This window comes from Zalophus californianus, chromosome 16, assembly GCF_009762305.2.
Source record: "Zalophus californianus isolate mZalCal1 chromosome 16, mZalCal1.pri.v2, whole genome shotgun sequence".
NCBI lineage: Eukaryota > Metazoa > Chordata > Mammalia > Carnivora > Otariidae > Zalophus > Zalophus californianus.
This window is the reverse complement of record NC_045610.1, coordinates 41,815,051-41,826,489: the sequence shown is the minus strand read 5'-3', so window position 1 is coordinate 41,826,489 and position 11,439 is coordinate 41,815,051. Positions and strand designations below refer to the sequence as shown.

The 11,439-nt window shown below is 50.6% G+C and overlaps 1 protein-coding gene across 1 annotated transcript; it reads right to left on the bottom strand.

Moving 5' to 3' along the window:
• Positions 1–3,532: 3,532 nt before the first annotated feature.
• LOC113939057 (membrane primary amine oxidase-like) lies at positions 3,533–11,235 on the bottom strand. Its single transcript, XM_035724394.1, is given in 5 exon segments — positions 3,533–4,475; positions 4,721–4,851; positions 5,565–5,849; positions 9,655–10,752; positions 10,755–11,235. Coding segments are annotated over 5 exon segments (2,271 nt in total). The 3' UTR covers positions 3,533–4,199.
• Positions 11,236–11,439: the final 204 nt, after the last annotated feature.

Sequence of the window (11,439 nt, the reverse complement as noted above, 5' to 3'; positions counted from 1 at the left end):
CAGGTTATGATCTCAGGGTCCTGGGATCGAGCCCCGCATCAGGGTCTCTGCTCAGCAGGAAGCCTGCTTCTCCCTCTCCCACTCCCCCTGCTTGTGTTCCCTCTCTCGCTGTGTCTCTCTCTGTCAAATAAATAAATAAAAATCTTAAAAAAAAAGAAATTATCTCACCATCATAGTCTCCACCACACTGGCTCCATTTCAATGCGAGAAGCAGGAAAGGCTGAGACATCACTCTCCTTGAGGGGCCTTAAGAAAGGGGGGAGTCCCCCCATCATATTCTGGCCCACAGACATAAGGTCAAGGAGTATGAGGAACATGCCATAGGCAGGTATCTAGGATAAAAGCCTTATAATTGATTTCCCTTCACAGAGTCCAGATGTGGGGAGGAAGAAGAATTCTACAGAAGCTGCAGATCCCTGCCTGCAGAGCCTGAGTAGAGCAACGATGGCCAACCATTGGCCATGGGCCACATTTTGGAGTGGGGACACGAACCATGTGCCACTAAGAGGCCAGCTCACATGGAGAGAGTGTGTGTGTGTGTGTGTGTGTGTGTGTGTGTGTGTGGTGGTGGTGGTGGTCGAGGTCCTTTCAGTGGGGTCTGTAGGTCCAACAGTCCCCGCAGGACCCACATCACCAGAGTTCTTTCCCCCTCATCAGGTTCTCCCTACAACTTTGCTACTCTGACCCTTTGGGCTATACTCCTCAGGGTCTGGTTGCTCTCTTTCTTGTGGCTGGAAGGGTGTGTTCCCAGGAAGGCCTTCCAACAAGGCTGCCTCAGGGCTTTTCCTGAGAGTTCCCTGTGCACCCACTCCTTTGGGGTGGCTCAGATTGTCCCCTCTGACCCCACTGGGGAGCCCCATCACACCCTCATCGGTTAGCTGGTGAGCCACAGTAGCAGAGTCCCTCAGGCTGACCTCAGCCTGGGGGCACAGGCCCCCCTCTCCCCGTCCTTGCAAGTGGAGAAGCGGAGCTGGAACCGCCAAGAGAAGCATCATCCTTGGCTCCTCCCCCAGCATTTGCTTGGTGGGGCGGGGGGAGGCAAGATGAGAGCATCTATACCCATCAAGGTTCAAATTTTTTTACACAAGAAAGTCAAAAGAGAATATTTATCTGGGCTGAGAGGATAAAGAGACACTAAATCACTGAGCCTAGAAACAAAATGCAAAGAAGCGTCAGCTTAACTGCCTTAACCAGCTCTGCCTTCACCCCTTCTCCATCTGAGAGATTTTCACCATATCCTGCCGCTATTCTTGAATCAAGAATGTGGTTCCATGGCTTTTAGTCTTTGTATGAAGGTCCCTTTGCCAGAACTTAGGTCCTTTCTGACTCACCTGGCTGAGCCTGTGTGTGTAGGCTGTTCTTGAGGGAACCACAGGATTTCCAGTGTCTGAACTCTGGTTTGCCATTTCTCTCTGCTCACAAGCTGAGCTGGACCCGAATCTATGTGCCCTCAATTACCATCTTGCCACGGCCTGCCCTCCCCTAGGGCTGGGTCAGTGGCCCAGACTTCCTCCTGGGGAAGGAATCCCCTCTCTGCCTCACCCCACAACCCCCTTTTCTAGAAAAGAGACTGACAGAAGTAGGCAAGCTATCAAAGCAGAGGCGTGAACACACATACCCCATGGGTTTCTCTGGTCTGGAGGCACTTCCCCACCTTACTCCTGCCCCACACTCTTTTCTGGAAAATGTTCCAGTTCTTATTTATGCCCATTCATAGGTTACACCCCAGGAAGGCCAGTGGGGGTGGGAGGCCCTGGAGGCTGTTGCCTGACCCGGCCAGCTGGTCCCCACTGAGACACCCCTGGCTCGTTGGCATGCCCGCCCCGGACCAGACAGCTCCTGGCCTGGGGCCCAAGGCTCCTGATGCTTTCTGGTTCCTATCTTCGGTGACATTCCTGTCATCTGTGTTCACTGCTGCAGTGGAGGCCCCTGTCACTCTTGGCTCTGGGAACCTTCTACCCACAAAACCCCCTCAACTGCTGTTGTCACCTGACCATCCTACCCTTTCTCAAAAGCTTACTCCACACGGTCTCCGTCCATGGAAGGAACTCAGAAGCAGATTATTCGGCAGTGTAGACAGATGACAAGATGACAGGAGAAACATTTTTATTCAGGTAGTGAGAGGAGGGAAATGCCAGGGAGCAAAAGCTGAAGTAGCAAGAAGAGGGGGAGGAGGAAGAAGCAGAACACAGGGAGAAGGAATGTGCTAGAATAAGAGGAACATGGACCTAGTGGGGATCCCGCCCCGGTGCTTGAGAGAACAGCTGGTCTCCAGAGGCCTCATCTTCAGATTCCAGACCCAAGGGCAGAGGAGGAGCCTGGCAGGCCCCAGAAAGCTTCTGAATGCTAATGACACTCAACTGTACATCTAAAAATGATCCCTTTCTGTAAATTGTAAATTGTATGCAATGTATGTTTTAGCACAATTAAAAGAAGAAGAAAGGAAAAGTAATGGTGCAGTCACTTTGGACAACAGTCTGCGGTTTCTCAAAAGGTTAAGCCTCGGGTGAGCGTGCGCCCCAGCAATCCCCACCCCCCGCCCCCGCCCTGGCGTGTGCCCGAGAGAAACGAAAACGTCTGTCCACGTGAGAGCTTGTCCACGAATGTTCACAGCAGCTTTGTCCACAAAGTGGAAACAACCCAATTGGCCATCAGTGGAAGAGCGGATGAACAAAGTGTGGTCTCTCCACGTGGTAGAAAGGTGCTCAGCCATAAGGGACCAACACAGCTCAGAAACGTGATGCTGAAATTGCACTACTGGGTATTTACCACAAAGATACAAATGTAGGGATCCGAAGGGGTACGTGCACCCCGATGTTTATAGCAGCAATGTCCACAATAGCCAAACTGTGGAAAGAGCCAAGATGTCCATCGACAGATGAATGGGTAAAGAAGAGGTGGTATATATACACACAATGGAATATTATGCAGCCATCAAAAGGAATGAGATCTTGCCATTTGCAACGACGTGGATGGAACTGGAGGGTGTTATGCTGAGCGAAATAAGTCAATCAGAGAAAGACATGTATCCTATGACCTCACTGGTATGAGGAATTCTTAATCTCAGGAAACAAACTGAGGGTTGCTGGAGTGGTGGGGGGTGGGAGGGATGGGGCAGCTGGGTGATAGACATTGGGGAGGGTATGTGCTACGGTGAGCGCTGTGAATTGTGCAAGAGTGTTGAATCACAGATCTGTACTTCTGAAACAAATAATGCAATATATGTTAAGAAAAAAGAAAAAGAAGAAGATAGCAGGAGGGGAAGAATGAAGGGGAGTAAGTCGGAGGGGGAGACGAACCATGAGAGACGATGGACTCTGAAAAACAAACTGAGAGTTCTAGAGGGGAGGGGGGTGGGGGGATGGGTTAGCCTGGTGATGGGTATTAAGGAGGGCACGTTCTGCGTGGAGTACTGGGTGTTATGCACAAACAATGAATCATGGAACACTACATCAAGAACAAATGATGTAATGTATGATGATTAACATAACAATAAAAAAATTAAAAAAAAGAAACATGATGCTGAGGGAAAGAAGCCAATCACAGAAGGCCACGTACTGTACGAATCTATTTATACGAAATGTCCAGCATATCAGCAAATCTATAGTGACAGAAAGACAAGTGGTTGCCTAGAGCCCGGAAGGGGTTGGAGGGGAAAGAGAGAGTGAGTGCTAACAGGTCCCGGGTTTCTTTCTCAGATGATGAGAACACTCTGAAATTGGATAGGGGTGACAGTTGCACAACTCTGTAAATATATTAAAAACCCCTAACTTGTACATATTAAAAGGGTGGATTTAATGGCATGCGAATCATATCTTGTTAAAAAAAAAAGGTAAGATTAAAAAACTGTTAGAAGAAACACGAATCTTCTGGGAAAACTTGGCCATCAGTCCGGGCTTCAGCTAGCCATTCTTCTCTGTGGGACGGGAACCCAGCAGGTCTGGGGTCAACAAAGCTGAGTCATGTCTCTGCCCCTCCCCCAGTGCCAGGCATCACAGGCTCAGGATACTCCCAGCAGGGAGGGGGTGTCAGGGAGGGCGACAGAGAGGGGGCCTGGGGAGAAGGGGAGGCAGGGAGCCTTGGGGTGGAAGGAAGGAAGAGAAGAGGGCGCCAGGCCGCCTGGCCCAGCACCTACCGCTCCCCTCCCCACGCACCCTGGCCCTGGGGCCCCTGACCATATTTCCCGTCCCGGGGACCCCCTAGTTGTGAGAGAAGCCCCCATGGGAGAAGGCAGGGAGGTCTGGGGCACAGGCAGCAGCCTGGGGAAGGCAAGCCAGGGGGTTGGCCTCGCAGGCCCCGGCATCCTGGTCCTCCCGGAAATAGACCGAGTCCGCAGACTCGAAGGAGGGGTCCTGGTCAAAGAAGTTGTAGGGTCGGAGGAAGAAGCCCACACCATTCCCCACCGTCACCGTGTTGGGAACGTCTTCTGCGTGTGGGATGTGCAGGAAACCAGCCGTCGCCCAGGCCACCAAGTCCTGGCAGGGGAGAAAAAAGAGGGTCCTGAGGCCTGGCTTTGTGAGGGACAGGCCCGCCTCCTCCAGCAGCCTCGGGTGTGAGGATTCCCCTTGCCAGCCCAGGAAGAATATGAAATCACAAAGCTTTCTTTCTTGGTAGGTCCTAAAGACCCCCAAGGAATGTGGCTTTAGGAGTGAACAAGGTGGCTCATCCTTGCTTCCTTTGCCTCCCCCTCTTGCTTCCACCTCCTCCACGGTCAATGGACCTCTCCAGCAATGGTCTCATTGTTGATGAAGTCAGCGAAGTCCACAGTGGGAGTCCAAGGGTCGTTCAAATTGTAGATGCTGGTGCTGCTTCGCTCCGCCTCCTTCCGCTGGGTCACCGCCAGATGGTACCCCATAGGAGATTTGGATTCGATCACGAGGTCACCAAGCTGTCCTACTGCCCGAAGCCGCACTGAAGAGGGAACACAAAGGGGAAATGAGCACAAAGGTCTCGCGGTGTCGAGCCTCATTTTCATTCTCTGTACACTTGTTCTCTTTCTGTCTCTCTGTCCCATAGAGTTCCTGAGTTTGTTCCATATCCTGTATTACCAACGTCCACCGGCCCACTGTTCAGACCTCAGATAGGAATGTCATCCTCACGCGTCCATCCAGATCTGAGCCCGCACCGTGGACGCATGTGTGTAGATGTGGCCTGATTCCCATCTTCAGTCCATTCCAGGATGTCAAATGCCTGGATGTTAGGGCATGTTCCCTCAGATCCGTGTTCCTCTCTTACTCTTTGTTTTCTCCTCCAACTTTTATTGTGAACATTTTAAACGTGCAGAAAAGTTGAAAGAATGGCCCAGTGAACACCCATGAACCCACAACCTAGATTCCACCTTCAACATCTTATTATATTTGAGTCAGCATGGAGTTCTCCATCTATCCGTCCATCCAGTAGGCTTCATTTGGAGTGGCATTAAGATTGTGGCCTCAGGAATGTGTGTGTGTGTGTGATTGTGTGTGTGCATGCACACCCACGGGAGATTGGGGCCAAGTAGCTTCTCAGCAACATGGGCCCTTCTTACAGTCCACCTCCTCCAGCGCTGACACCCGCCACTCACCTCCCCCAGCTGAAGGCTCTCTCCAAGGAGCTGTTCTGCGGCAGCGGCTCCCCAGCAAAGCTGAGCAGCTGGATGCGGTAGCCCCACGGGTGACCCCACTTGTTGCTGTGGTTGCTGGCCAGGTACACGTAGTGGGGGAGGGCGCCTCCCAGGGGGAAGGCGGCCTGCTCCTCGGTCTCCAGCAGCTTCCGGGTCACCTGCAGCCTCTGCATCTGGTGCTCGGGGCTCCAGGGTACCGCCGTGGGGACATAGGTCATGTCCTCAGCCCAGACCCAGTTCTCCAGTCCTGCGGGGAGGGCGGGGTGGGGTGGAGGCGGTGGGGGGAGGGAGGGCTGGTAATGCAGCTGCCCTGCCCCTCTGGACTCTGTCCCTGCTCCGCCACTCACCGCTTCAGAGTGGGGCCAAGGAGAAACCCAGAATGGAGTGTGTCCCTGCTTCCCTTCCCTCCACCCAAGATATCCCTGATCCAGAGATTTGGAGAAGGTCTTTCTGCCTAATGTCATCTCTGGTAATAATGCTGGATGCCTTGTGACTGGGCCTTCACTGACGTCCTCCCTTTGAGGGCCTGCAAGGGAGGATGGTTGACCTGAAGTTGGAGCAGCCTAGCAGGCAATGTGCAGTCAGATTCCTTCTGACCCTATGCCTCATGTCTGAAGCCCTATAGCGTCACCAGAACTGCCTTATCATGAACATAGGAACAGTGGTTGCTCACCTTCACTCCTCCTCAAGGAGCTCTGCACCGCAGGGCACTGAGGCTTTACTTGCACTGCAGCCTTATAAAGGAGGAACTACACCTGTGCCCATTGTACAGATGGGACAACTGAGGCTTAGAGAATTTAAGTAACGTGCTCTGGCTTGTCACCAAGGGTATGTGGTTACCATGATGGTGGTGCTGGCGACCCCAGTCTTACTCTGGGGTCTGCACTGCCCACACAGTGGCACACGCAGGAGAGCCACATTGAGGGGGCATACTCCATGCAGACAGCAGTGGTGCAGGCCAGAGGGAAGGAAAATCGGAGCCAGGGCCCGATGCTGCCAGAGCTTTGTGGTGCTTCCTATCATCTGGGGTTTGGCAAGGAATTAAGAACAGGGCCAAAGGCACGGTCTGTTCCTTGAACTCTGGGAATTTTGAATGATTTTTATCAGAATCTCACTAGGTATCCTATTAGGAGTCAACTTAAGGGATCTGAGACCAAAGAGCAATAAACGAACACAAGCCAAAGCAGAGAGCAGAGACTGATGAAGCAGACTCCCTCTTTCCTTTTGTGGATTCACTGACCCTCCGTCCACACCCCAGGGTTTCTACCCATAGGTGACAATTAAAGGCCAACAGTTCTTTCCGGAACATCCACACAGTGGGCTCATATGGACAACAATGACAGCAACAATGGCTAATACTTCTCACTACTTGTCAGGCACGGTTCAAAGAGTTTGAAGAGACGTCCTCGCTTAGGTACAGAGATAAAGAGAGATGTGTGTGTCAGGTGGAATACATATGCATCTTTTCTAGTTAAGTCCAATGAGTGAGCCTAAAAGCAATGATGTCCCATTGCTAATGAGCACTCCTGGTACCCTGGGCTTGGTTTCTAAAGAGTATCCTCCAGTAAAAAGGAACCAGAGCTCCTTGGAGAGGGGGTTGGATTCCAGGGCTGGAGCAGGGAAAATACAAGATCAAATTGGAATATCCTGGGGCGCCTGGGTGGCTCAGTCAGTTAGGCATCTGTCTTTGGCTCAGGTCATGATCTCAGGGTCCTGGAATTGAGCCCTGCATCGGGCTCCCTGCTCAGCGGGGATTCTGCTTCTCCCTCTCCTTCTGCCTCTCCCCCTGCTTGTGCTCTGTCTCTCTCTCTCAGGTGAATAAAAAAAAATTGGAACATCCTGTGGTGCCAAAAAGAAAGAAGCACTCCAAAAAGGATGGAGGCATATCGAAAGGACACAAGAACCAACTGGAAGCATCTCCCAATGACCAATATTGGAACAGTGCAAGGAACAGAATAAATAACACTGCTGGGTTGTAAACCTTAGGATAAAATAAATATCCATGAATCAATGCAGTTATGAATAATTACATGCATAAATCAATGTAAAAGGAGGATAACTTTTCCTTTGGAGAATTCTAATTAATCAATGTATAAAGAATAAAGAAAAAAATTGAGATGACCAGTAGGGAAATATTGCAGTAATAATTCTAGCAAAAAAAAAAAAAAGTCTACCAACAGATGCTAAAAATCAGTGGGCAAGAATTTAAGAAGAAAAGAAATAGGATATTTGCATAGCATCACAGTAATTGCCCCAAGATATTGATTAACTGCAAATGGAAAAATGCTAACTTTTTAAAAAAGATTTTATTTATTTATTTATTTATTTATTTATTTATTTGACACAGAGAGAGAGAGAGAGAGAGAGAGAGCACAGCAGGGGGAACTGACAGACAGAGGGAGAGGGAGAAGCAGGCTTCCTGCTGAGCAGAGAGCCCAAAGTGGGGCTTGATCCCAGGACCCTGGGCTCATGACCCAAGCTGAAGACAGACACTTAACTGACTGAGCCACCCAGGTGCCCTGGAAAAGTAGTAACTTGTGCAATGGAGAAAGCCAGAAGACACCATCTTAACCAAGTTCTTGAGGTCAACATCTCTGGTAATAAGACATCTCAACCTCATGTACCCCTTGATATTATGCACTGCGAAGGGCATAATGTCATTTCTCTGGTTTTCTTGCAAAAAAAAAGAAGTACAATCTCAATCTAATCATGAGAAAATAACAGAGAAATCCGATTTGAAAGACGCTGTATAAAATAATGACCCAAATCTTCCTTAGTGTCAAGGTCATGAAAGACAAGAAAAGCCTAAGGAGCTGTCATAGATTGGAGGAAACTAAGGAGAAAAGTTGCCTAAATGCAGTGTGGGATCCTGGATTAGATCCTGGAACAGAAAAAGAAAGTTAATGAAAGAACTAATGAAACTCTAATAAGGTCTGTAGTTTAGTTAATAGTACTGTAATAATGTTAATCTCCTGGTTTTGATTGCCATACTGTGGTTGTGTAAGATGTTAACATTAGGGGGAACTGGGTGAAGGGTATATGGGAACTGGACAACGTTTGCAACTTTTCTTAAGTCTAAAATTATTTCAAAAGAGAAAGCGTTTTTGGGGCACCAGACTGGCTCAGTCGGAAAAGCAAGCAACTCTCAATCTTGGGGTTGTGAGTTCGAGTCCCATGCTGGGTGTAGAGATTATTGAAAGAAAGAAAGAAAGAATTTTTTTTTTTTTAAAGAGAAAGCATTTTAAAGTACTCATCATTAATCCTCAAATAGTCTTACTAAGAATGCACTGTTACACCATTTTTACACTTGGGTAAAGTGAGGCACAGAGCAGTTAAACATAAAAGTGTTTCTATCATACACATTTTTCAAGGCACTCCACATGTTCTCCACTCCTCTGTTAGAATGTAAGCCTCTTGAGAGTAGGGATGCTGTTTCTTTTGTTAAATTGCATTAATGCAGTGATTGGCACAAATATGCATTCATGGGGAGCCTGGGTGGCCAGTCAGTTAGGCGTCCGACTCTTGATTTCAGTTTAGGTCATGATCTCAGAGTCATGAGACGGAGCTCCACATTGGGCTCCGTTCCTGGTGTAGAACCGGCATAAGATTCTCTCTCTTTCCCTCTGCCCCTCCCCCTGCTCCCTCTCTCTAAAAAAGAGAAAACGGATTTAGTAACTGTTGCTTGCATGAATGATATGCAGTTATCTGAAAAAACAGAGGTGGCAAAATATATGTATGTTATGAATCAAATTTGGTAATAAAAATTTGAAATATTTATATCAGTATGTCATATTTACAGATGGTATACAATATAACAAATGTTATAATTTATTAAATATTGCAGATGCCATATTTTAAAATATGGAAGAATTTTATTTTTAAGTATGCAAGAATAACCGATCTGCTAAGGATGAAAATCTCTGTGGAATCCGACTTTCACCTTTACTTCATATGTTTTTATATTTTTAATGTTTCAGTGACAGTTCTTAAAGCTAGGCATGGAGACCTCAGCCCCCTCTGCGGGAATCCTTGCTTCCCCAGGGATGTCTTACCTCCTACATCCAGATCCACCTTGAAGTGGGTGTGCACGGTGCCCAGCGTGTGCTCCCCAACCTGGTTCCCGTACCTTCGGGCGGCACCAAAGAGGAATGCTGAGCTGATGTAGCCGGTGGCGTGGAATCGGACTTCTATGGCCCCACTGGAATGGAAGACCATATCCCACAGGTAGTCATAATTGAGCAAGGTCGACACAGATCTGACCACCAGCACTGTCTCTACAAGGCCCCCAAAATAATGGGAGTAGAAATTTGAGTGGTGTCGCCTCAGGGGGAGGCCCTGGTTCTGTTCAAACACACAAATGGCATCACGTATTGTCTTGGGGGTGTGGGATTCCAGAAGGAAGTGCCAGTCCACGTAGGTGGCCAGGTAGGGGCAGTCCACCCCCCGGGTCAGGGGAGTGGAGTACTTGCCCATGCCAAAGCTGCCATCCATATAGCGGGTCAGCATTGCTGCAGGGGAATTTCCACCATAGACGACCAAGGCCTCCTGGAAGCTGATCTCATAAGCTAGTCGTTCTCCCCGGAAGCGGATGTCAAAGATCCTGGGGCCACTGAAAGCTCCAAGGCCAAAGGAGAAAGTCCACCACGAGGAGGTCACTCGACTCCCCTGGACACTGAAGCGGGGGCCCTGGGGATGGACCTGCAGAGGAGGAGCCGGACCGGGAGGCCCCTTGGACTTGAGGGACCAGGACCCACCTGTGCCATTGTCTGGGATCAGCACCACGTTCACCAGGCCAGCCTCAAACTGGTCCTCCAGCTGGGCCAAACTCTCGTAGTAGCGGCCTTGAAAGAACACCTTCTGGATGGCCCAGCGGGCAGGGTCCAGAGCCTTGTGGTCTACCAGCAACTCCAACCCCACGGGGTGCAGGAAGAACCCAGCCCCTGAGACGTTGTAGTAGAGGCCAAACCAGGCGGCCCGGTCCCCTGACTGCAAGCCTCGGGGGGCCGTGGGCATCGTCACCAGGTTCTGTCCTTGGCACTTATAGAAGCAGCAGTGGTGCAGGAGCCCAGCAGCCTGGGGCAGCTCTCTGTCGAAGATCAGCTGGTTTATGTCCAGGTACTCTCGCATCAGCACGGGGCGGCGGTGGTAGGCAGGGGGCCCCCGTGACGCTCCACCGTCACATCCCGCAGGTAGGAGGGCCGGGGCAGTGGCCCCACCACCAGCTCACTCACGTTGGGCTGGGGTTGTCCGCCAAAGAAGACGATGGCCAGTGCCTCCCGGGCAGGTGGGGGGCTCCCCCTGTCCAGGTGGGCCAGGGCTGCGGCCTTGGGGGGCAGGTGCAGCTCCACCGAGAAGACGCAGTTGTCCGAGGGGCGGGCCTGGGCTGCATCCACCAGGCCTGGCCTTAGCTGCCGGGTCAGGAAGCTCATCACGGCTGTCAGCTCCTCTCGGCTCAGGTCTGCAACCGGCTGGCTCTGGCCGGGGTGTGTCCCGGGCTGGGCACTGGGGGACACGGAGGGGCAGCGGGGAGGCTGGCCGGGTTTACATTCCCTCTCCACTCCTTTCTCACTCCCGCCATCACCCATGGCCGTCACCAGCACACTACACAGGGACAAAATAATGAAGATAGCCATAGTTAAATCTCCTGGATGGTCCTTAGGCTCCTGAATCATTATGCAGAATGGGAAATAGAAAGATAAAAGACAGACAGGACCTGGGTGCAGGACGTCTCTTTGAGTCTCTGGAGTTTCCTGCTCTCTGAGAGGTGCCGCTGGGCAAGAGGCATGATGGGCACATTGAAGGTAAGCAGCCAAGGGCAGATGGTTGGGCGGGGGTGG